Source organism: Rhodamnia argentea, chromosome 7 (assembly GCF_020921035.1).
Source record: "Rhodamnia argentea isolate NSW1041297 chromosome 7, ASM2092103v1, whole genome shotgun sequence".
NCBI lineage: Eukaryota > Viridiplantae > Streptophyta > Magnoliopsida > Myrtales > Myrtaceae > Rhodamnia > Rhodamnia argentea.
The window spans coordinates 19,451,732-19,474,810 of record NC_063156.1 but is presented as its reverse complement, the minus strand read 5'-3'; the positions used below and the strand labels follow the sequence as shown (position 1 = coordinate 19,474,810).

Genomic DNA, 23,079 nt, shown 5'->3' with positions numbered 1-23,079 from the left:
TTCAGGGGCACATATGAGGAAAGAAAACCGGTGGATTCGGAAGTATACGACCTAGATGAGTCCAGTCTAGATTATGAGGAAATTCGTCGGGATTTCGAACAACATGATGAGATCAAGCCCTTGACCGGTGAACAAACTATCTCGATCAACCCGGGCGATGCAAAAAACCCTAAAGAAGTTAAGATCGGGGCAAACCTTCCTAAGGACGTAGCTGAACGTCCGACCAATCTCTTGAGGGATTACCAAGACATCTTCGCCTGGTCCTATGCAGATATGCCCGATCTTGACCGTTCCATTGTCGAACATTGCTTGCCGATCGATCCTTCGGCTAAGCCGGTGGTGCAAAAATCACGGAGGGCCGCACCAGGATTGGTGCAGAAGATTAAAGAGGAAGTCATGAAGCTTCTCGACGTAAGATTCATCGAGACTACAGAATATTCCGATTGGGTCGCTAACATAGTCCCCGTCATAAGAAAGACGGCCGTATTCGGGTCCGTGTCGATTATCGAGATTTGAACAAAGCCACTCCTAAAGATGATTTTCCTCTCCCGCATATCGACGTACTCGTTGACAAGATTACGGGGTTTGAATTGTTTTCATTCATGGATGGTTTCTCCGGGTACAATCGGATCCCGATGAATGTCAATGATAAATTGAAAACCACTTTCACCACACCATGGGGAATGTTCCATTACCGGGTGATGCCGTTCGGTCTCAGAAACGCTGGAGCTACTTACCAACGGGTCATGGTTGCCCTTTTCCATGACATGATGCATAATGAAATTGAGGTTTACGTCGATGACATGATAGTAAAAACAAGGCATGGAGAAGATCACGTCGAAACACTGAAGAAATTGTTCGACGGACTCCGAAAGTACAAGTTACGCCTCAACCCCGCCAAGTGTGTCTTTGGGACCAGCTCGGGCAAGCCGCTCGGATTTGTGGTAAGCAGCAAGGGTATTGAAGTCGACCCTTCTAAAGTCAAGGCGATTCGTGAGCTTAAGCCGCCAACGACGGTTAAAGAAGTTCGAAGTTTGATGGGTAGGCTAAACTATATTGCTCGATTCATCTCTCGGTTATCAGAAACCGCTAAGCCGTTCCTCAAGCTGTTAAAGAAGAATGCGCTAGTCGAATGGGATCGCGAATGTGAGGAAGCTTTTGAGAAGCTGAAACAGCATCTCATGAATCCACCCGTGCTTGTTCCTCCAGCACCAGGGCAACCTTTAATCCTCTACCTCACAATCCATAGTGAGTCTTTGGGCGCTATGTTAGCCCAAGAAAGGCAGGAGGATGGAAAAGAACGAGCCATTTATTATCCGAGCAAGAAATTCACGACTTCGGAAATGAAGTACTCCGAAGCAGAGAAAACATGTGCGGCGTTAGTTTAGGTACTGCACAAGCTTCGGCAATATACTTTGAATTACCAGGTGCTGCTGGTGACAGAGTGTGATCCTATCAAATACCCGCTGAATCAACCCGCCTTGATTGGTAGACTTGCCAAATGGCAGGTCCTCATTTCTGAATTTGATGTTCGGTGTTTGTCTCAAAAATCGGTCAAGGGACGGGCCGTAGCCGATGCCTTAGCCGAAAGTCCGGGGCGGGATAATGACACCTATCATCCCGAGGATCAAATCATGGCAGTGGATGATTATATCTGGATCATGTATTTTGACGGAGCTGTAAATTTGTCTGGATCGTGCACCGGAGTGGTCCTAATATCCCCCGGTGGCCAGCATTATCCCGTGGCAATGAAGTTGGTATTTCCTTGCACAAATAACATAGCAGAATATGAGGCGTGTATCCTCGGCTTACAGGCCGCGATCGAGATGGGAGTTACTCGACTCAAGGTATTTGGGGATTCGGCATTGATTATCCTCCAAACAGTTGGAAAATGGAAAACTCGGGATGCCAAACTGTTGCCCTACCATGAGTATCCGGATGAGTTGGTGGAAGAATTTGATGATATCTCATTTGAATATTTATCCAGAACTCACAATCGGTTCACTGACGCATTGGCAACCTTGTCTTCAATGTTACAAGTCACTAATGGGCTTGAGGTTGAGCCCTTGAAGATTGAAGTACTAAGAAAACCAAGATATTGTATGGTCGTGAATGACGAACCCGATGGCAAGCCGTGGTTCCATGACATCAAGACTTACATTCAGAAGCAAGAGTTCCCCGAGAGGAGTACTTCGTCTGATCAAAGGTATATAAAAAAGATGGCCTCGAAGTTCTTTTTGAGTGGAGAGAATTTCTACAAACGGTTGTTCGATTCGACCCTTTTGAGATACGTTGATTCTACACAAGCAATCCGCCCGATGATGGAGGTGCATGAAGGAATTTGTGGTCCACACATGAACGGACACATGCTAGCCAAGAAGATCATGAGGTTGGGCTATTACTGGCTCACCTTAGAGAGCGATTGTATTCAACATGTCCGGAGCTGTCACAAATGCCAGATTCAACGTGACAGGATTAACGTTCCTCCGAACGAGCTGCATCGCTTGTCCGAACCATGGCCATTCTCTATGTGGGGCATCGATGTGATCGGTCCTATTAATCCCAAGGCCTCCAATGGGCATCGTTTCATTCCGGTGGCCATTGACTATTTTTCCAAATGGATTGAAGCTGCATCGTACTTGGCGATCACGGCTCGGAATGTCATGAAATTCATTCGTCGAGACATTATCGCACGATACGGCTCGCCTAAAGCCATAATCACCGACAATAGTTCAAACCTGAACAACAAGCGGGTCGATGATCTGTTCAAGGAATTCAAGATCAAGCATCCGAACTCTTCTCCATACCGTCCCCGGATGAACGGGCAAGTAGAAGCAGCCAACAAGAACATTAAGAAGATCTTAGCTAAGACAGCTGAGAATTATCGTGACCGGCATGAGAGGTTGCCGTTTGCCCTCATGGCGTATCGGACTTCGATCCGAACATCTATCGGGGCAACCCCGTACTCTCTAGTATACGGGATGGAAGCAGTGTTACCGGTCGAGGTGGTGATTCCTTCTTTGCGGGTCCTATCTCAAGTTAAGTCGATCGAGGCTGATTGGATCCAACGGAGGATGGATCGCTTAAATTTGATCGATGAAAAACGGCTTAGGGCCGTATGTCATGGCCGATGCTATCAGCAAAGGGTTGCTAAATCCTTCAACAAAAAGGTTCGGCCTCGACACTTCCAGGTTGGTGACCTTGTCCTACGAAAATTGTTGCCCATTGTTCCACTTTCAGAAGGGAAGTTCGCTCCAAACTATGGTGGCTCGTATGTTGTGAAGAAGGTACTCCCAGGAGGCGCTTTGATTTTGACCGAGATGGATGGTCGTGTTTTTACCAACCCCGTCAATTTTGATGCTGTAAAGAAATATTATGCTTGATGTGCTCTGACATTTTAATCAAGTTACAATTCATCAAATGAGTTCACATGCATTTGAATTGTTCCTGTTCGCATTGTTAATATTCAATGTGGGAGTTTTCAATGAGGAAATTTCTTTGATTCTGCTAAATTGATCATTTTGAATGAGGAATATAAGGACGATGAAAGGCAAGCCATTTCCTATACACATCTATATCATAACCCCCAAAGAAAAGAGAGAGTTTCCATACCGACAAGGTAAAGGGTTATCTCGCGAGAAGTATGACGACCAAGATGATATGAGGCATTCATTTCCTCTATCCAAACACTACAGGTTGTCTGTTGGTAAACCCTTTTGAACAGCATTTCATTTCATGCCCCCGTCAGGAACAACCCCACATCGGGGCAATTCTCAAATCAAAGGATGAGTAAAATTTTCTTGCTCTCACTTGCATCAATCTTTGGGTGTATTTATTGCATACGAATTCTGTATTAGTCCAAGTGCCTTAGACATGACGAAGAGCATTTCATTCTCTACATCATACACATTTATCCCTTTGCAAACCCAATTTGAGCGGCGGATTCATTTCTCGTAACCCAATTGGTGATCATCCTAGCAAGGAATCATTTCAGATCATCTAACAAATGAGCAAAATGCCTTGGGGCAAACTCGAACTCGAAAGATTTGCCAACAAAATATGCAGGGGCTGAAGAAGACCCCTTCCTTCCTTTTGAAAAAAAGAGAGGCGAGAGAAGGGAGTAAGAAAAGCAAAGGCTTACCACTAAAAAAAAGAGGAGGAAATAGTGGGCGCAATTTTGAGCATCCCAAAATCCCAAAAAATGGGAAAAAGAAAAAATGAGAAATGCGGCCAAAAAAAAAAAAAAAAAAAAAAAAAAAAAGAAAAGGGGCCATTTCCCGTAAAAGAAAAGAGAAAAAAACTCTCGGGAAAATCTCTGCAATGAAGGGGTGTCTCGGTTTGGACACATTCGAATGTTCCCCAAGGAGTCTGCAAGAATACCATTCTAAGCAAAGAGATGGTTACCAATCCCACCATTATGCACCATTTGTTGCAAATAAGCCTTTCATTTCTAGGCCTACCCTGAACCTACATTACAACCGTCACCAAAAGTCTCTTCAGATTAGGGCACTTGGGATAATGTAGGATTCCGAATTGCTTATAAATATCGCTCGAAGAAGTGCGAGCAAGATCATTTTTACTTCATTTTGCGGGGTTCCCGACTTGTAAACCCGATGCAGGTGACAAAAATCTCATTTCATTCCAGAGCCAAAATGACTCATACGAGACCCCTTTGATAAAGCCTTTGACCAAACCTGAATTACAGTCCTTGCAAAAGACCTCATAGATTGGTCTGGTCATACTGATTGCGAGAATACCCGGACCCTTGTCAAGTGTGATGATGGTAGTTCCGAGTGTTTTCTCTTACCCGTATCAATGGTCGGGTTTCCAAACCTTTTTCATGAGAGTGAGCGGAAGTTCTTTTTGACCATAGTTCCTCATTCGATTTGATCAAACTCGTCAAAAGGATCAAACTGATTTCCTTATTGACAAATCCCCGGTGGAGCTTTACAATGTGAACAAAAAATTCAAGAATTTGTGGACGTGCCATGTTGTGTTAACAATTGATCATGTTCATCTCAAGTGATTAAACAGGTATGATACAAGCAATCTACCTCGTTCCATGATTATCCGTTCGGAGAACCCAGGTAAGTTTTCCGAACTTCTTTTCAAATTAACAACTTTTCTTATGATAGTTGTTATGATTCAATTCAAGCAAGATGCCTCTTCCGTACTTATCGATTCCATTCGGTAGTACTCATCTCAAATATTGTTCAAATTAGGCAATATGCCTCTCCCGTCAGGTCGTGTAGACATATGCACTGGCGATCTTGACATCTTATCAAATCATAACGACGTAGCTCTTATGATTTCGGTCTCGAATCACGAAGACATATGCACTAGTGATCTTGACTTTCGGTTGGCTCATAATGACATAGCTCTTACGATTCTCGGCCTTTTATCAAATCATGACGACATAAGCACCCATGATTTTGATCCAAACCAAATCATAACGACGTAGCTCTTATGATTTTGGTTCCCCTTTGTCAAATCGTGAAGACATATGCGCTGGCGATTTTGACGTTTTATCGACTCACAACGACGTAGCTCTTGTGAACTTGATTTCACTTCTTTCGACTCACAACAACGTAGCTCTTGTGATCTCGAAGGATACACATATCTTGCGATGTCCCGCGTCAGAGGGTGAAACCTCTCGTAACGGATAAGGCCCTAGTACCTTAAGATCCTCTTGTGATCTTGGTCCTTTTTTCGATTCACGACGACGTAGCTCTCGTGATCTCGAAAAACATATTTTCAACACTACACATATCTTGCGCTGTCTCGCATTAGGGAAAAGTCTCTAGTAACAGATGGGCCTAGTACCTTGAGATCCCGGCATCAGAAGCTTGGAGATTGAGGGAACCATAAGCATTATGAGATATTTGGTAAAACAAGTATTTTCATGTGCGACCCATGTGCGATTTTCTTTAATCTATTTATGGAGGAAGGGGGCATTGGCGCATGTTATTTACAGTCCCGCATATAATGCATCATTTCCTTTTGCGTAGAAAATGGGATTAAAACTCCCGCAAAAAAAAAATCGACAAAATTTAGGTTTCAATTTTGGTCTTTGAGCGAAACCTCTACGAACTTCCACTCAAAGAGGGGCAGCTGTTAACACCTAAATTTTTGATTTTGTAGGAATTTATTTATTTACTTCATAAAATGAGAGTTAGCCATAATTCTCACAAAAAATAAATAAATAATTTCTCATGCATTGCATATATATTTTCTGTCGGTCATTGCATTTAAGGTCAGAGGTGAGTCAACCGAGCTTAATTTTGACAAGCGGTTGAATCGAACTTGGTTTGAAAAATTGCGACCAAGGCATGGGGAGTGTGCTGCATTTTAATGAGCTAAGTGGACTTATTTTCAATTTTATCTTAGTCTATGTGGGCTTAATTATTTAATTAAGGCTTTCGGTTAAATGTCCATTACTTAGAAAAGCCTTAGTTGAGTTTAAGAATGCAAGACAAGCCTATAGTTTAATCAGAAAATCTAATGGGGCTAGTCCATGAAGGAGCCGAAGGTTGCATGTGGGTTTAGACCTTGATTTAGTGTATTTTATAGGGCCATTATTTTTTTTAATTGAAGACCAATCGTGCCTAATTGCATCTCAAAGCCCACGAACGTGATTGTTCAGCCGAATCCATCTATCACATACCCTGGCCGAAGATTTGATGAAGTAGAGCTAGGATTCTTCAAATTTTCAAAATTAGTCTAGGATCTTAATGAATTCCCAAAAGGATAAAACACTATCTCTACTTAGCTGAAAATAATAGAGAGTTTTGATAGATGTGGGAACTCACGATCCAATGGCTCATGCTTCGACTAGCATTGCAAATCTAACGGTCTTAAGGGAGTCCTATTCCAAATAGGACTAGTAGTCCAAAGTCTATATAACAACTTAGCTCACGTGAATAGGGGGCTGACGTTCTGAAATTTGTAGCACTTCTAAGTCATTATTGATTTGCGGAAAAAGTAGAGAGTTGTTCGGAGAGATTGAGGGTTCGATTGTCTCCCTCGTGGTCGAGGCAATCCCCTAGCCGAAGCTTTCCCCCCGCGCATGAGCTGCCCTTGTTTTGCCGTTGTTCACCAACATCCCCGCGGCCGCTTTGGTTCGTTGATCCGTCACCGCTCAGCTGTCTCGGTTCGGCGCTTCACCCCTCCGTAGTCCCGACGTTCGTCGTAGTTCAAGACGCTAAGAACCAGATTGTCCCCAGCTGCTGTTCAATTCGGTTCAACACAGAAATCAATTCTGTTCAAGCGTTTAGGCGTGCACAAATCTAGTGAAAGAAAAGGCTGTTTTGGACTCAAACGTCAACGTGTACTTTTGCTGGAAGATTACTTGAAAAAGGTACGTTCTCTTGAACTTTTGGTCATAATTCATTCATAGTTTGCTGAATGTTCCGGCATCATCATGCGTGAGTTTTATTTTTAGACCAAAAGTGAAGAAGTTTTCTTTTATGAGGGATAGAAAGTTGAACTTTGGATGGATGAAAGTCTGATTTCTCTTAAACTTGTTCATGAATTGGTTGAATAGTGTAGTGATCTTTTGGGAATTGATAAAATAAACTTGGAATCATTCTTTTCTCAAAATAGCAACATATTTGACGATTTGTAGATCAAGGTAGGTTAGACTTAAAAATCAGAATTTTAGGCAAAAGAAAAATCTGATTCTAAAGATAAATTCCAGAATTGAGCCCCGAGTGCTACATGGATGGATGATTTTCTTGCAAACCTAATTTGTTCATTAAACTGGTGGAATCCCTACACTTTTATGAATTGACTTAACTCAATTGGAACATGTTTTTTCTCATATAAGAATCATTCACTAGTTTTAATTGAGTGAATTCATTTGAATACAAATCAGAATTTTTAACAGGAGCATGGTCTTTTTCGACATATAGGTAGCTTGCTTATCCGAATCCAACGTGTTGGTGGATGAATTTTGTCCTGATTTTTATCTTGTTTGGATGATCATGTTATCTTTGGTAATTTATCTAATCTCATGACGTGGATAATAATTGATTGAACCAAACCTTATCCGATAAGTTAGCATCTTTTAATTGGATGATGATTGGCTTGCTCTTTGATAAAGTTTCTGATCTCGATCGTTATCTCCGATATGCAAGTTAGGTGGATTGTTTTTTTTTTGGCTTATATCTTATCTTATCCTCTCATGATTTTCCTGATGATATTTGAATGTTAGAGATAACGTTTGGTCGAATTGGATAAAGTCCGAATTTTCTTTGAGAATTATCTAAATTAAATTTTCAAATCTCAAAGATAATTTCTCAAATTAAAAATGGATCGAGTTTTTGGATGAGGAAAGGTGGATCCCCAATGCCATATTTTCGGCCACCCCTCTTTGAATTTTCAAAATTTCAAGCTCAATTGATTTTCATTTTTATTTTATTTTTGTCGTGCTTGTTTGTTTTTGATTTGTTTTAAAATTTGCACATCTTTAAACAAACATGCCCATAATATATGCTCCCCTTGATGCCTAGACCCGTCGGAAAAATAAATCACACGCCTTAGCCACGATCTCGTGGAATGGGATGGTGATTTAGTATAGAAATTCGTGTTCTACCCTTTGGCAAAAGGGATGTTGTTTTTCTATACACATATCCGCATACTGGTTCGAATCCTCGAGGATGTAGTGGATAAAATCTCGCTCTAGCCCAGATATTTGGGAATGATAAGATTTTCGAAAAAATCGGAAATTAAAGGTATATTATGGGCATTTTTGTTTATTTTTGTTCAAATTTTTGAATGCTTTTGAACGTTTTTTTTATTGTCGAAAATACCAAAAAATCATCTTCCGGGCGCATAATATATGGTCTCATATTACACTTTTTTTTCAAAAAAATCAAAATCATTCAAATCACATCGATTAATCAAAAAGGGATATTTCATGAAATTGGTACCGAAAGGGCATTAATTTTTCCAATTAATGTAACCAAGTCCCCGAACCCATTTTTCTCTCGTGCGCGAAAATAAAATAGTTCTCCCTCTATTTTATTAAGGTTTCTAATCAACTTTCCGTAAATGATTAGTGGCGGCTCCAATTGAATATCTTTTCATGAATAAACCTAAGTTGCGATTCGGTAGGACTTGGGAGGGTCCGAATTAGGTTAGTTGATTCAATTGACTCGATAATCCGTTAGCCTAATTTTAGGTCGCGACAGCTTGGATTAGGTAACTAGAATGCTAATGGAGCTTAGATTGAGTAGTTTGGTGAAAAATTGGGTGGATTGATCTTGAGACTTGCCTTGGCCAAAAATGGAGAGAAGGACGAGAGAGAAAATTGTGTTCTTGAAGTGAATAGTAGTTCATGATTGAATTTGGGTGGCCAAGATTGAAAGTGACTTTATCAAGATTGATCGTGCGGCTCATATTGAATCCCGCTTTATGATACTTTTATTGGATAGCCTAGATTTAATCTTGCTTTATGAAGATTGATCCCATGGCTAAGATTAATTGTGGCCTTAGTATACTTTAATCCTATTGTAGAGATTAAATGCACATTAGGATATTTAAATCGTATGGTCCCGATAAATTGCCACGTTAGCATAATTTAATTATATGGTACATATTAATTGCACATCAGCATAATTTTTTAATTGTACGGTATATATCTATTGCCACGTTAGTATAAATTGATCGTGTGGTGTAGACTAATTATTGCATTAGCATAAATTAATCGTGTGGTGCCGATTGGCCAATGGCTTAGTATGATTTAATCGGGCGATCCCGATTTATTAATTATCTAACGTGAGTGAATCACATGGTCCCAATCGAATATTTATTCAGTATAGTTAAATCGGGTGGTCTCGATCGAATGGTTGAGAATATTAGAAAGATTGTGTGGTCCCGATCTTTGATTAGAGAAAATTTGGTGAGATCGTATGGTCTCGATCCGCTAATCGAGAAATTTATCAAGATCATGTGGTGAAGATGGATTGATCGGGAGGTTTCTATGAGACCGTGTGGTATATGAAGAAGCGATTGAGGAATTATTGTTATTATATGGTCTTTATGAGAAATAATCGAGCGGAAGTACGAAATTATTGTTAAATCTAGGCTTATCTTGGATGCTCTATTATGGGTTCTCTCGCATTATATTGGGCTACGAAATGCGACATAGCTTGGCAGAACCGTCATTGGGATGACTTCATTCGTTGGGCTATGCAAGTTTTTGGAGACCGTTCTTTTCACCATCGCATTACTAGGTTTTCTCTCAGTGCCCTATGTCATATCATTTGGACTGAAAGGAACAATATCCTCTTCCGAGACAAGCCTCTTTTTGTGCCGGCTATTATCAAACACCTTGTCAAAGTTGTGAGAGACAAGAGTATCTCTCTTGGTCATGTTCAAGACCACCCTCGTAATAGGCGACTCCAAAGAAATTGGGGGCTCCCATCCTCTATCTTTGAAGATTGCCCCGATGCTGTTTAGTGTATTTTCCTTGTGTTTTTTGGCTGCTGTCTTGGCCGGTATCTATGACCCGTTAGATAGTCTTTGTCTTGGTTGGCCGCTGTTTTGGCCGTTCCCTCTTACATAGCCATCTCTTTGGCTTCTTTGGTATATGCACTTTCAGTTTGTGTATCTTGATAGACCGCTACACCTTTGCACCCATTAAGACATGCCCTTGTGTACTAATGGGTACGAGGTTTTTGTGTTTGGTCTCTTCCTTGTGAATGGCGCTTTGAAAAGTTATATACACTCTTACCTTACCAAAAAAAAAAAAAAAGTAAAGTACGGAATTTTACCTTAAGGCGTTATGACGCGAGGTTCGCATTTATAAGACCATATTTTACCCCGAGGCGTTAAACGCGGAGTTCTATGTATTATTTTATCCCGAGGCGTTAAACGTGGGATAATAACCTGAGGCATTATTACGCGGGTTATAGTGACTTGAGGCATCATTACGCGCGTCCGGACTATATAATGGCCTGAGGCGTTATTACGCGAGTCTGTCCATTTATATGATAGTTTGATGCGTTAACCGCGGGCTTTGGAGTAACGTGGAATTTTTATATTATAGCTTGAGGCGTTAAACGCAGGCTTTCGAGTAACGTGGAATTTTTACGAAGGTGTAGCAAGTTGGGAGAAAGAATGACGTTTATTCTGTGAATTATTGATTGAGAGAGGAATTGTTGGGAATTGTTGACCTAGGACATGTTCGGAGGCACTAACGCCCTGATCTAGGATTAGGGACCTTCTTACTGAAATTTATTCTCACCCCATCGTGGGTTATCCTTTTTCAGACCCTCCGCCTCGACCATGAATGATCCGCCCCGGAGATTCGGAATCCCCCGGGATATGGAGTAAGTGGTGACAGAATATCCGGTGGGGGAAGATAGGTTCATTATAGGCACGCTACCACCATCCGGGTGGACGTAGGAGAGCTTTATTGGAAGCTCCACACGTACATGGCATGGACATACCGCCACGGGGATATGTTGGTGGGTCCGCTGAGGGGTTTTGATATCCCCTACGATGGAGTTGGGGAATGGGACCCTAATAATGCTGCACCTCCGGACGGCGTAGTGGTGCACCCCGATGTTGGTCCTAAAGGCTTGGAGCCCGACCCGGAGGTCTTGGTGCCAGAAGAGGATGGGGAGATTGTAGAGCCATCCGATGCGGAGCAGCCACCCGAGGTTGATGAGGAGGAGGAGGAAGCTGTAGATTCTATAATTGATATTAGCGAGGATGGGGCCTAGGGTAGTTGGTCTCTTGCCTTTTGTTGAGTGTTTTCTTTTTTGAAGTATAGTAAGCTTTGACCACTTGACCTTTTTATTGTAGTGGTCATAGGCTTGTACAAAGGCCTCCGAAGCCTTAGGTTTGGAAAACTGTAAAGGATATGTGTATATGTATATAAGTTTGCCTTTTACCGTCCCAAGTCATCGTGATGTTATTTGTTTCTGTAAGGGATTTAGTTTCTGCTTCCGCAAGAATTTGTTGGCTTTTGGATCCTGGAGAACCGTATACGGTCATGGCCAGAAGGGATGTTTTCGAGCTACGAGGGTTCGGGTCATGACAGCTTTTTTACCCCGAAACACCAAATTGTTTCTTTGACTTCCAGATGCACCAGAGGATGACTGCAATCAAATGAAACATAGCTGCACTGTTGGGGTCATATAAAATGGCCTAGATCCATGCATCCATGCGATGGACCAGTGAAAAACGGTGCCACACACTGTGGTTCCTCCAGATAGGTTCCATCCACAAGCAGGAGATGAATAAATGTTCTGATGTTTTTGCTTGTTGGCTGCATATAGGGCATAGTGGGTGGGGGATTATGTTTCGCCGAAAGAGGTTGTCTCCGGTAGGTAAGGTGTTGTAAGCCGTATTCCAAAGAAAGATCCAAACTTTAGGAGGGATACTAGCCTTCCAAATTTCATTCTAAAGTCTTCTTGATGGTTGAACCGAAGTGGAAGCCAAATTCGTGCTCTGTTTTGATTCTTTTTCTCTTAAAGAGTTATAGGTGCTCTTCACCATGAAGTGCCCCCTTGCATTTTCAGTCCACTTCAACTTGTCTTCGGGAGGTAGAGGGCTAATAGGAATGGCGAGGATCTCCTTAGCTATTTCCTCATCAAATAGGAGTTTGATTGTTTCGACGTCCCACATTGCTTCGTCTTTTAGAATTAACTCAGAAACTTTCAAAGGATTCGATTTATTTGTCGGACCACCAATGATTCCCCTCCTAAGCCAACAATCCTCCCCGATATTTACTGCCTCCCCTGTTCCTCTAGACCCACGCACCGACCTACAATGGTTTCTTTGCCATGTAGAATACTCAGCCACCCCTAGGAAGGTCTCATGCCTCTCTCAACTTGTAAGAAGCTTCTGCATAGGAAGCACATCTCTTTGATAACTCTGCTCTATAGGGAGTTTTGATTCTGGGTTAGTCTCCAAGCTTGTTTACCCAACAAGGCTTTATTGAAAGTAGCCATATCTCCGAAACCTAACCCTCCATTGCATTTTCTTGATTTTAAGACCTCCCACTTATGCCAATGCAAACTAACCTTCTTCTCACTGCTCTTCCACCAAAATCAAGCTATCCTCCTTTCAATCGACTTATAAATAGACTTTAGGATTTTGAAAATCGACATGGCATACTGGGGGATAGCCTAGACCACCGATTTGATTAGGGTCTCCTTTCTAGCCTTTGAAAACATATTTTTCTTCCATCCTTCTAGCTTCATGTTCACTCGCGCATTGATCCACGAAAACATCCGCTTCTTAGTTTCCCCCCAGTCGGAAGGAAGACCCAGCTATACTTCCCTGTTTTCCTCATCACTAGAAGTCATAGAGCATTTGCGAGGCTGTCTTGGAGCCACTAAGGGTAGTTTAGACCCATATAGAGTCCTGATTTCTTTAGATTAATCTCTTGGCCCGAGGCATAACAAGATCGATTTAGGATCATCGCCAGATTCTAACATTCAATTAGCTTACCATCCAATAAGAATATTGAGTCATCCGCAAACAGGAGGTGTGAAAGTGAAAGTGAAAGTCATCCAATAAGACTATTCAGTTTGATTCCCTTAATAGTCCCCTAGTTGACTGCCTTCCTCAACAACATAGACGGAGTGTTTGCCATAAGAATGAACAGATATGGGGAAATAGGGTCACCTTGTCCGATACCTCTCGAAGGTTGGAAGTACGGCAATGGTTCTCTATTGAGCTCCACACTAAGTGTGGCTGAGGTTATGCATTTCATTACTCTATCCACCCACCTAGCACAAAATCTCATCTTGACTATTCAAGCTTCTAAAAAATCCCATTCAACTCTATTGTATGCTTTCTTCATGTCAAGTTTCAGTATGGCTTGAAACCTATTCTTCCTCTTTCGAATTCTCGGTTGGTGCAGTATTTCGTGGACAATCAGAATATTATCTTGGATTTGTCTTCCTCCGATAAAGCACTCTGTTCCGCTATAACAATTATGGGCAGACAGCTTTTCAATCTGTTTACTAGGAGTTTTTAGATAATTTTGTACCCAAAGTTGCATAGACTTATGGGCCTAAATTGGTCGACCCTCTCGGGGTTTCTCACTTTCAAAATATTTTAGCTCCAGGTTCATTCTCCCTATATCAAAAAATCACTTGACTTCCTTGAAGATTCCAACCTTAATATACTCCTAATTATGCTGGTAGACATTAAGTCCGTCTGGTCCCAGGGCTTTTTCTGATCCCATCTCGAATACTGCTTTCCGGACCTCTTATATGGTGAAATCTGCAGCTAGTTCTACATTCGCTTCATCAGGGACAATCTTGGACCATTATGTAAGTGCGGGGTCGGAATTCCTTGGGCCAGCTAAGGTATATAACTCAGTGATGTAACCCGAAGTTATCTCCTTTAAAAGAGAAGGATTCCTATCATTTTCAACATCGATATTCTGTTTCGCTGCCTTCTCGGGATAGTTGTTGCGTGAAAAAATTTGGTATTTTTGTCCCCCCATCTCAGCCAATTCACTCTTGACCTTAAGCCCTAGTACATTTCTTCCCTCCACCACAAATTTTCAGTTTGAGCAGTAATCTCTTTCTGGATACTTCTATCCACAGGTAAGTTACGACCATTTGTGATCCTCTGGAGCTCAAGTTGAAGCCTCTGAATTTGGTACTTGCAATTTGGGAACTCTTTCCTGCTCCACTTCTCCAAAGCAACCAAGACAGCTTTTAATTTTTCCGCCATATTAGCTCCTTTTCTATCTGATTCCTCCCAGTTTTCTTTAACTATGTGTCCACAATCTTTGCTTTCTAGCCAAAACAATTCAAATTTGAAGGATTTCTTCCTTTTCATTTTTTCAGTGGTTAAGGAAAGTAAAATGGGGCTGTGATCTAACCCTATTGCAAGAAACGCAAAGGCCTTAGCTAATGGAAAAGCAACCCTCCAGGCAAGATTGCAAATAGCTCTATCTAGTCTTTTTTTCACCACATTTTCCCCTTCTCTATTGTTGGACCAGGTGAAAGCGCATCCCTTACTCTCGATATCCATCATTTCACAATCCTCTAGTAGTTCTCTAAAAGATTGCATCCCGTAATTCTCAGCCTCCCTCCTACCAACTTTCTCCCAAGTGCAAAGTGTTTCGTTGAAGTCCCCAATCCAAACCCAAGGGAGGTTACATACTGATTTCATTTGTTTAATTCTATCCCATACTCTTAGCCTCTCTTGGTAGGATGCTGGTGAATAACAGCAAGTTAGCCTAAAGGGCCTACCCTAAGTTGGATCCTCGTATTTTTTATCAAAGAAGTCATTTGTAGCAGAAAGGATTTCTATCCCCACATCATCATTCCAGAACAGGGCTAAACCATCACCAATTCCAAGCGGATTCACCACCCATTGATTCTGAAATTTCAACCTCTCCCTCACATGGCAAAACCCTTTCTTGATTCTTAGTTTCGCAAATAAATACTAACCTGGGTCTTTCTTGAGCCAAAATGGCTCTTAAGGTTTGAACTGTCAAAGGTGTGCCCAACCCTTAACAGTTCTAAGCTAAGATGAGTTTTAATGGGTCTATGACATACCCATTTCTACTCATATTTTGCACTTGGGTGTAGAGGTGGTAAAATGGGTCATTAACTCATTTTTCAACTGATATTTGTCAGGTTGGATTTCAAATGGGTTATTTCAATTTTATGGATGGACTGAAATGAGTTGTACGATATTGCCCAACTAAAATGTGTTTAAATGGGTTTTTTTTATTATTTATTTAAAGAATGGGTTTCACTCGGACACATTTTCAACTCATTTCGCACTGCTTTTTTCTCAGGTTTCTGTTTTCACTTTTCATCTTCTGTTTTATTGTTTCCATTTGGTTATTACATGGGGGAATCTACAAAGAAATTCTTGTTTTACACAATGCTTGTCTTGTTCGCAATGTTGATTAAATTCTGCTGAGAAGTAAAACGGTCATCAAAGATAATAAACCAATTTCGTTTAATGTTATAAGGAAAATCTCTTTAGATAGGATCAAAGCTGTGTTTTATGATAACCAGAGTTGATAAGTGGTGATGATTCGAAAATTTTAGTTGAGCATGCAGCACCACGTTACTTGGTGGGTCTAAATATTCTCAATTCTTTTAGTGATCACGAGCGTAGGAGTCTATATAACGTATTTTTCCCAGCGTAATCCCATCTGCTAAATTGGATCAAATTTCTAGCACTAGGAATACTACCAAGACATGTGTACTAATAGCATGACTTGTCAGATCTTTTGATAATTTCTTAATGGTTAATTGTTTTTTATGTTCTACATATTATGTTTTTAATTAAGTAGCTTTTTCTCGTTATGCTATTCCCCAAATTTAAGGGAAACTTGCTAAGAACGGGGGCTCGGATGGGTAGTATTGGATCAGACCCATTTTCGAGCCACTTAAACCCGATAAGATTCGATGTTTGGCATATCTAACGACAACATACTTTAGTCCTGACAAATTGAATTCTAGTGATGAAACCATGTTTTGGCACTGTGAATTCTTGCGACGGGCTTTTAGATGCTTGAACCAAAGTCTTCAAATTCGACTCCTCTCGATTCATTTCATCCCTTCATGGGTTTCTTGTTTTAAATGACTTGCATTTCAATCAAATGGACTTATGGTGAAGAGAGACTAGATGTATATAATGCCCATTGAAAATCCGTATTTGACGTAGGATAATAATTTAAGAAATAGATATTGGACTTTTAACTAATTAAAGCAGGTTGCTTACACGACCTAACGTACTTAAGAAGATCATAACACGAACAATATTCGCAAATTAACGAACTCAGAATTCTACCAAGCTCTAGTGGGTGGAAATAGATGTCGCTAATGACAAAATTATAGTGCGCCGTTCCTCCGTAAGTTTAATGAATTGTCTTGATCTATCCAAATGCGCGGAGATGTCAACTACTCAATACTGATCTCCTTATTTTCGTCTATTGAAGTGTGATTTGCAAGACATTTATAGGAGGTTGCTTTCGCATTTGGCTTGATGCGTTAACTACCAGCTTAATAACGACGTCACCACTCTACTGATCTTACAGTTAGCGGGTCACTGTTGTAGGACCTTCGACTGAATTCTATGTTCAATCATCAATGTGAATGTTATGGAGCTTTAAATGAACTCACCTCCAACTATCAACCTTTGAGGTTAGTAATGCCTAGAGGTACGGCGCCAACTTTTTCTTGGGCCACTTTGGATTTTATACTTGGACATAACTTTAGAGTGTTTTTCTAAAAACGAGAAAACCCAACTTAAAAAGATAAACCTCAAGTTCATCAAATACCCTACTTGTCTTGTGAATCAAGTAATATGCAAGCCGGAAATACGAATGAATGGCCCAAAAGTAGATTCTTTGCATTCTGGAACTTGAATGTGTGAGGAATTGATCTTATGTCATTAGTCAGCTGTGGGAGCCCTTGTTATTTAGCCAACTCATTTAAATTAGCACACATTGGACACTGAGTACCTAAAAAGAAGTTTAAATTTTTGGAAGCTGAAGCATAAAAGATTTCCTTAACGGACAAAAAGCAAACTTACATACACGGACTAGCCACAAGTCACGTAGTCGATTCCGGGAAAAGTACACTAAAAGTGCCATAACTTGTGTACGAAGTTCACTTGAGTGCCATAACTTTCAAAACGTTCACTTAAGTGCCATAACTTTCAAAAATCGTTCACTTGAGTGCTACGTCAGAACAAAATCGTTCACTTGAGTGCTACTTCAGAGCAAAATCGTTCACTTGAGTGCTCCAAGAACTTTTCCAGCATGCCACGTCGGCTTTCCGGTGTGCTACAATAACTTCCGGCGTGTCACGTCGGCTTTTCGGCGAGCTACGGTAACTTTTCTAGTGTGCCACGTCAGCTTTTCCGGCTGCCACGTCAATATGGCACTCAAGTGAACGATTTTTGAAAGTTATGGCACTTAAGTGAACGTTTTGAAAGTTATGACACTCAAGTGAACGCCGTACAAAAGTTATGGCACTTCTAGTGTACTTTTCCCGTCGATTCCGGACACTACTAAGTGCAGTTAACGTCATATTTGGGTCATTTGCTTTGTTTTGACTCGCATCTTGTCTAGCACTTGAAGTTAAATCTATAGTGGTAGAAATTTCCGTGTTATCTCCTGAGCTTGAGGATTATCCATTTAAGGTGAAGTTCACGCTCATAAGAAAAAATTAGAACAACTTGAACTTGGTCTACAAAAAAAAGAAGCTGGTGTTATGTAATATTCAAGTAATTCTTTCTTTTTCTTAGATTTGTTGTGTAAAAAGGTGGAGAAGAATAACTTGTGCAACTATAGTCTACTATCATTGTCATAATGAGGGCTTTTTTCCAAACCATGTGAAAAAAAAAATAATTACCAAATCAGGTGTAAAAAAATTTTATTTACCAAATCAAGTGTCGCTCGCCAGTCATAATGCCGAGCGGAGGGCTATTCCGCAGTGACACCGTCGGTCGGCCGAGCGGGTGGCTTGTTCGGCACTTATAGTGCTGATCCGAAGCCCGCTTGTCCCGCGCTAATTGGGCACTTGATCCACCATTTGATTTTTTTTTTTTCATTTTAATTTCATATGTTTTCTATGTTTATAATTGTCGCGACCTAAAATTTGAAACTCTAGACTAATGGATTATCGGGTCAATTATTCAACTAACCCGACTCGGACTCTCCCAAGTCCATATCAAATCGCAATTTAACATGCAAAGATATTTGAATTGGAGTCGTCACTAATCGTTTTTAGTAGGTCGATTAGAAACCTAAGTAAATTAGCGGGAGAACTAAATTTTACGAACTAGAGATTCTAAGTCCGGGGACTTAATTACGCTAGATTACTCTAACGCTCTTTCGGTACCATTTTATTTCATGAAAACGAATTTTGTCAAGCAACGTTAATTGATTTTAATCTAAGTCATTAACAAAGGATATCATGCGATCGCATAATCAATTAATTGAACATCCAGAAGTCAAGGTAATTGTAGAAAGCATACGCCAAGACAAATTGTTCTCGCTTTTGGATTTTCGCTTTTTAATGAAAAATAAACTAAATGCAATGCATGAAATCATTCTAAATGCAATGACATAAGTAAATGCAAACTATCCTAAGAATGCATGTGAATTTAATTAAACTACATGACTAATTTAGAGGGCATGTGATTATAATCTAATTAAATTAACTATATGACGTATGAATTAAAGACCTAAACATGCAGATTCTATATGATCTAAACCTATCATGCAAATGACATGGCAAGATTGTTTTGATTTTTTTTTTATTTTCGGATTAATAAACGACTCCCCTAAATAAAACTCTGCCTAAAGATAATTATCTTGTATATTTTAAGGTTTAAGTTTGCCTAATCCCTAACATATTAAAGATGAATTATTTTAGACATGAAAGTCAACTCAAATATGCTTCTATCCTATAATGCAAATCTAAACTAAATTATTCTAAAATTAAATTAAACATGCAAATATTTACATGATTCTAATTTAAGGATGCAAATTTATCTAAACATGATAATTGATTCAACGCAATATCTTTCAGAATTTTAAATATCACGCACGAGAATATTCATTCTAAAGATATTATGCCAATCAAATCAATCAAGAAAGTGGATATCTCAACCGATTTTGAAAATATTTCGTGAATATTTGAGTTAATCTTTAATTCGTAATCCTACGATTAACAATTGAGCTCTAACCCTTGCTCGTATGGCAAGTTGCGGATTAGGAAAATAAAATTTCCCGATCAACCTATATTTTTTAAAAAAGAGATATCCACTAAACTCGCAAATTCGCTTTAAAAATTTTGATTTTTTTAAACCCAATTCGCAGATAACACTTCGAATTTGCCGCTGGCTTGGGAAATAACCGTCGTGCGGATCCGCTCCGGCTTAGATGAGGGACTCCTCGGGCAACGTGGTGACGACATGATTGGGACAAGACGAGCTCGGGGTTGCAATAGCGGGACTAGATCAACCGTAGGACTGCAGCTAGTTGGGCGATGTCGGCACGACCGAGTGGTGTTCGATGACACTCAATGGAATGGTGCTATATAGGCATTGGAGGACGCGTGGTGGATGAGCGTGAAGATGGGAGACACGTTTACCACGAAATCATAGTGACGTGATTTACGTTTGTACTTGATAAACAACCTCCCTAATCGCACAACTCACGATTCTCTACTCTCTAGACATGTGTATCTTATGGATGTCAAGCAAAAGAAAAAGGGAAGGCCTTTTTGTCTCTTTGTGCTTAAAGTAATCCCTCACCCCCTCATTTTCTCTCTCTCGCTAAATGAAGCTCCCTCTTCTTTACTCTTTCCTTTTTTTTGTTTGACCAACCTCGGACTTCTCACTTTTTCCTTAGTTTTCTCTCATGTGGTCACATGAAATGACCTCTCTTCCTTCCTTCTCTCTTTGACCATGGACCACTTTGGACACTCCCCTTTTTCAACGAAAGCCTCCACCCTCCCGAACTTCAATGGACGAAGCTCCCCTTTTCTTTTCAACGACCCCTCTCCCCTAACTTTTCTGCACTATTCTCCTCTCCCTTGGAGGAAGCCTTCAATGTCCTTTTATAGGCTTGAGTTGATCTGTTGAAACAAAGAAACCTTGCAGAATATTTCGCCTAATAATCCTCAACCTCCATGATTTGGCAAGATTGATATTTCTTCTCTATTGGGATTTGAACGTGTGAAAAACCACCTCTCACAGTTTGTTAGTAGAGAGAGAAACATCAAAGAGGGGATTTTTCTATCGAGTGCTCACTATTTTATAATAACCGAATTATTGAGCAGAATATGAATCACATGGTAGTTTCGATCATTATGAGCTTCTTCAAATTTTACACCTTCGCAGGTTTCATTGAGAAAACTTAAGTCCAGATCATCCACCATCGGTCCAATAAAAATGTAAATTTATTATGCATGCTAAATAAAATAAAATAAAATGAGTGCAAACTATATGCAAGATGATTTAATTATTTTTCTTAGGAACTAAGGTTAGTTCCTAATTAATGACTAAAAAAAAAGATAGACAAAATTTAGGTGTCAACAATAATATTTGATTTATAATTTTATTCTTTTGAAGCTCATTCTTGTAATATAATTATCAATATTTAATTGCTTAAGATATACAAAAAACATGGAATATTCATAATAGATAACAAGTTAACTGCAATTACATGTACTAATGATGTCGTCTTCCTACATAACCTCCTGTTCCGCAATGAAGTTGTCTCCATTAATCGGGAGATCTAGTGTTATACCGAAGAGAACGAGGATCCGGCTGAGTAGGATGTGTCGATAACGAAGGCATATCTTGTGAAAATATGCCATATCCTACTGTATGAGGTACTGGATAAAAATGAAAGAAATGGGATCCATATTCTAAAGGAGAACTAGCCGGAGTCTGCAGATGTTGATCGTCAAATGTTCCAGCAAACTAGGTGAACCCTACATCGAAATGCTGGCTGAACCCCGGAGTGAACTCGGGAGCGAAATCCGTCGTATGATATTCCATGGAATATGGAATGATATCATCATTTGGATGAGCTCAAGGAGTTCTCCGGGTCAATTGAACAATCATAGGGGGGTCATCCTCCTCCTTTAGCCCAACGGGTGTTACCGTAGTTGATGGTTGGGATACTAGCATCATTATTAGCCGCATCTCCTCATTATGAGCGTATAACATTACCCTAGTTATTGTCATCACTTCTTCCCAAGCCTTAGGAGATGGACCGACTGAATCCATGATATGTAAGATCCGTTTGACGCCGTCACCCTAGTACTGATATCAAAATTAACAAAAGTTATCAAATGACAATAATTTATGTTACTTAAAAATAAGTAATGAAATAAATTGAAAGTGTTTGCACAAACCGTTGAACCCATTGCAGCTCTTGTAACAGAAATCCACTTCAGTGTATGTCGACGGAACCACTCCATATATCCCGAATGAAAGTGGAGTGCTTCCGTTGTATTTCTACCCCGGACTATACGTTCGGCACGTCTGTTCCACAAATCGATCCACCGTTTGTGCTTATTCGCTCAATCCGTCCCGGGTGGCGTGTTATTAAGACCATGCAAGGCAAGATGATCGTGATGATTCCTAGGTATTGGCTGCTACAAACCAAACCGCCGAAGTATTCGGTGTGGATAGTGCCACTCAACTATCCAATGACGGATGAGTGGGACCTTTGCCCTCCAACAGTGTTATCCCTGCAGTCAGTAATCTGGTAGATCCGCTTCAATTCCCTCGTAGGGCTCCCAAGCAATCTGTTATCATAATAAAATATATCAAATTAACCTAAAACTAAAAATTAATTTAAAAGGTGACATGATATTAAACCCTCTCATTGCTATCATTACTTACATCTTCCGATTCCATTCAATCAAGTTGGTAACGCAGATGTGCCACGGTATGTATGGGGATGTCGGTTATAGTTCGGTCTCGACTTCAAATGCAGAAACGTAAAACTTCAGATTTTCATGTATTATACGTACTACAAAGAATTAATGACGCACGAACCGAAATGACAATATGTCACATATCGACTACCGGAAGGTATATTTGGGAAAGGAGCACCGGAGTCGGACTAGGGGAGATACATTTGAAACGTTCCCATGCATAAATCTGCGGTACATGTAGGGCATCGCCCATTTGCTTCGCATATGGATCGGTTGCACGGCTTAGCTCCCATTACAACCACATTAGTGGTGCTAAATTCCCACTGTATTGCGTAGGGCCTCGATGTTCGCCAATAGTAGGTGAAATAGCAAACTAACTCGGGCACCCGATTTGTCCACAAAAATATATCATCCAATCAAGTGGAGAATGAATGCCCTAGCATGGTGTAGTACGGTGAGTGATCGAGGAAAGCCGCTCTTAAATTTATTTGTGTGCCACGCAATTGAGCTGGCCGAGCACTAAGCGGTTGATCACGAAGAGCGCTCCAATTCCAACTAGTAGGGCCGATAACCGCAAGTCCACCGATGGAAAGCCCTATGATCAACGTAATGTCCTACAAAGTGATCGTAACTTCATCTTCCGGCATATGGAAGGTATGAGTCTCGACCTCCATCG

At 40.5% G+C, this 23,079-nt stretch overlaps 1 protein-coding gene across 1 annotated transcript; it reads right to left on the bottom strand.

The window, feature by feature from the left end:
• Window positions 1-14,499: 14,499 nt before the first annotated feature.
• On the bottom strand, window positions 14,500-15,147 carry LOC125315992. Its single transcript, XM_048282630.1, has one exon. The coding sequence runs from the start codon at window positions 15,145-15,147 to the stop codon at window positions 14,500-14,502; it is 648 nt and encodes a 215-aa protein (XP_048138587.1).
• Window positions 15,148-23,079: the final 7,932 nt, after the last annotated feature.

Excerpts from the sequence above, each read along its gene's own strand:
- LOC125315992 (XM_048282630.1), bottom strand. The coding sequence starts at position 15,147 with ATGAAATCAGTATGTAACCTCCCTTGGGTTTGGATTGGGGACTTCAAC.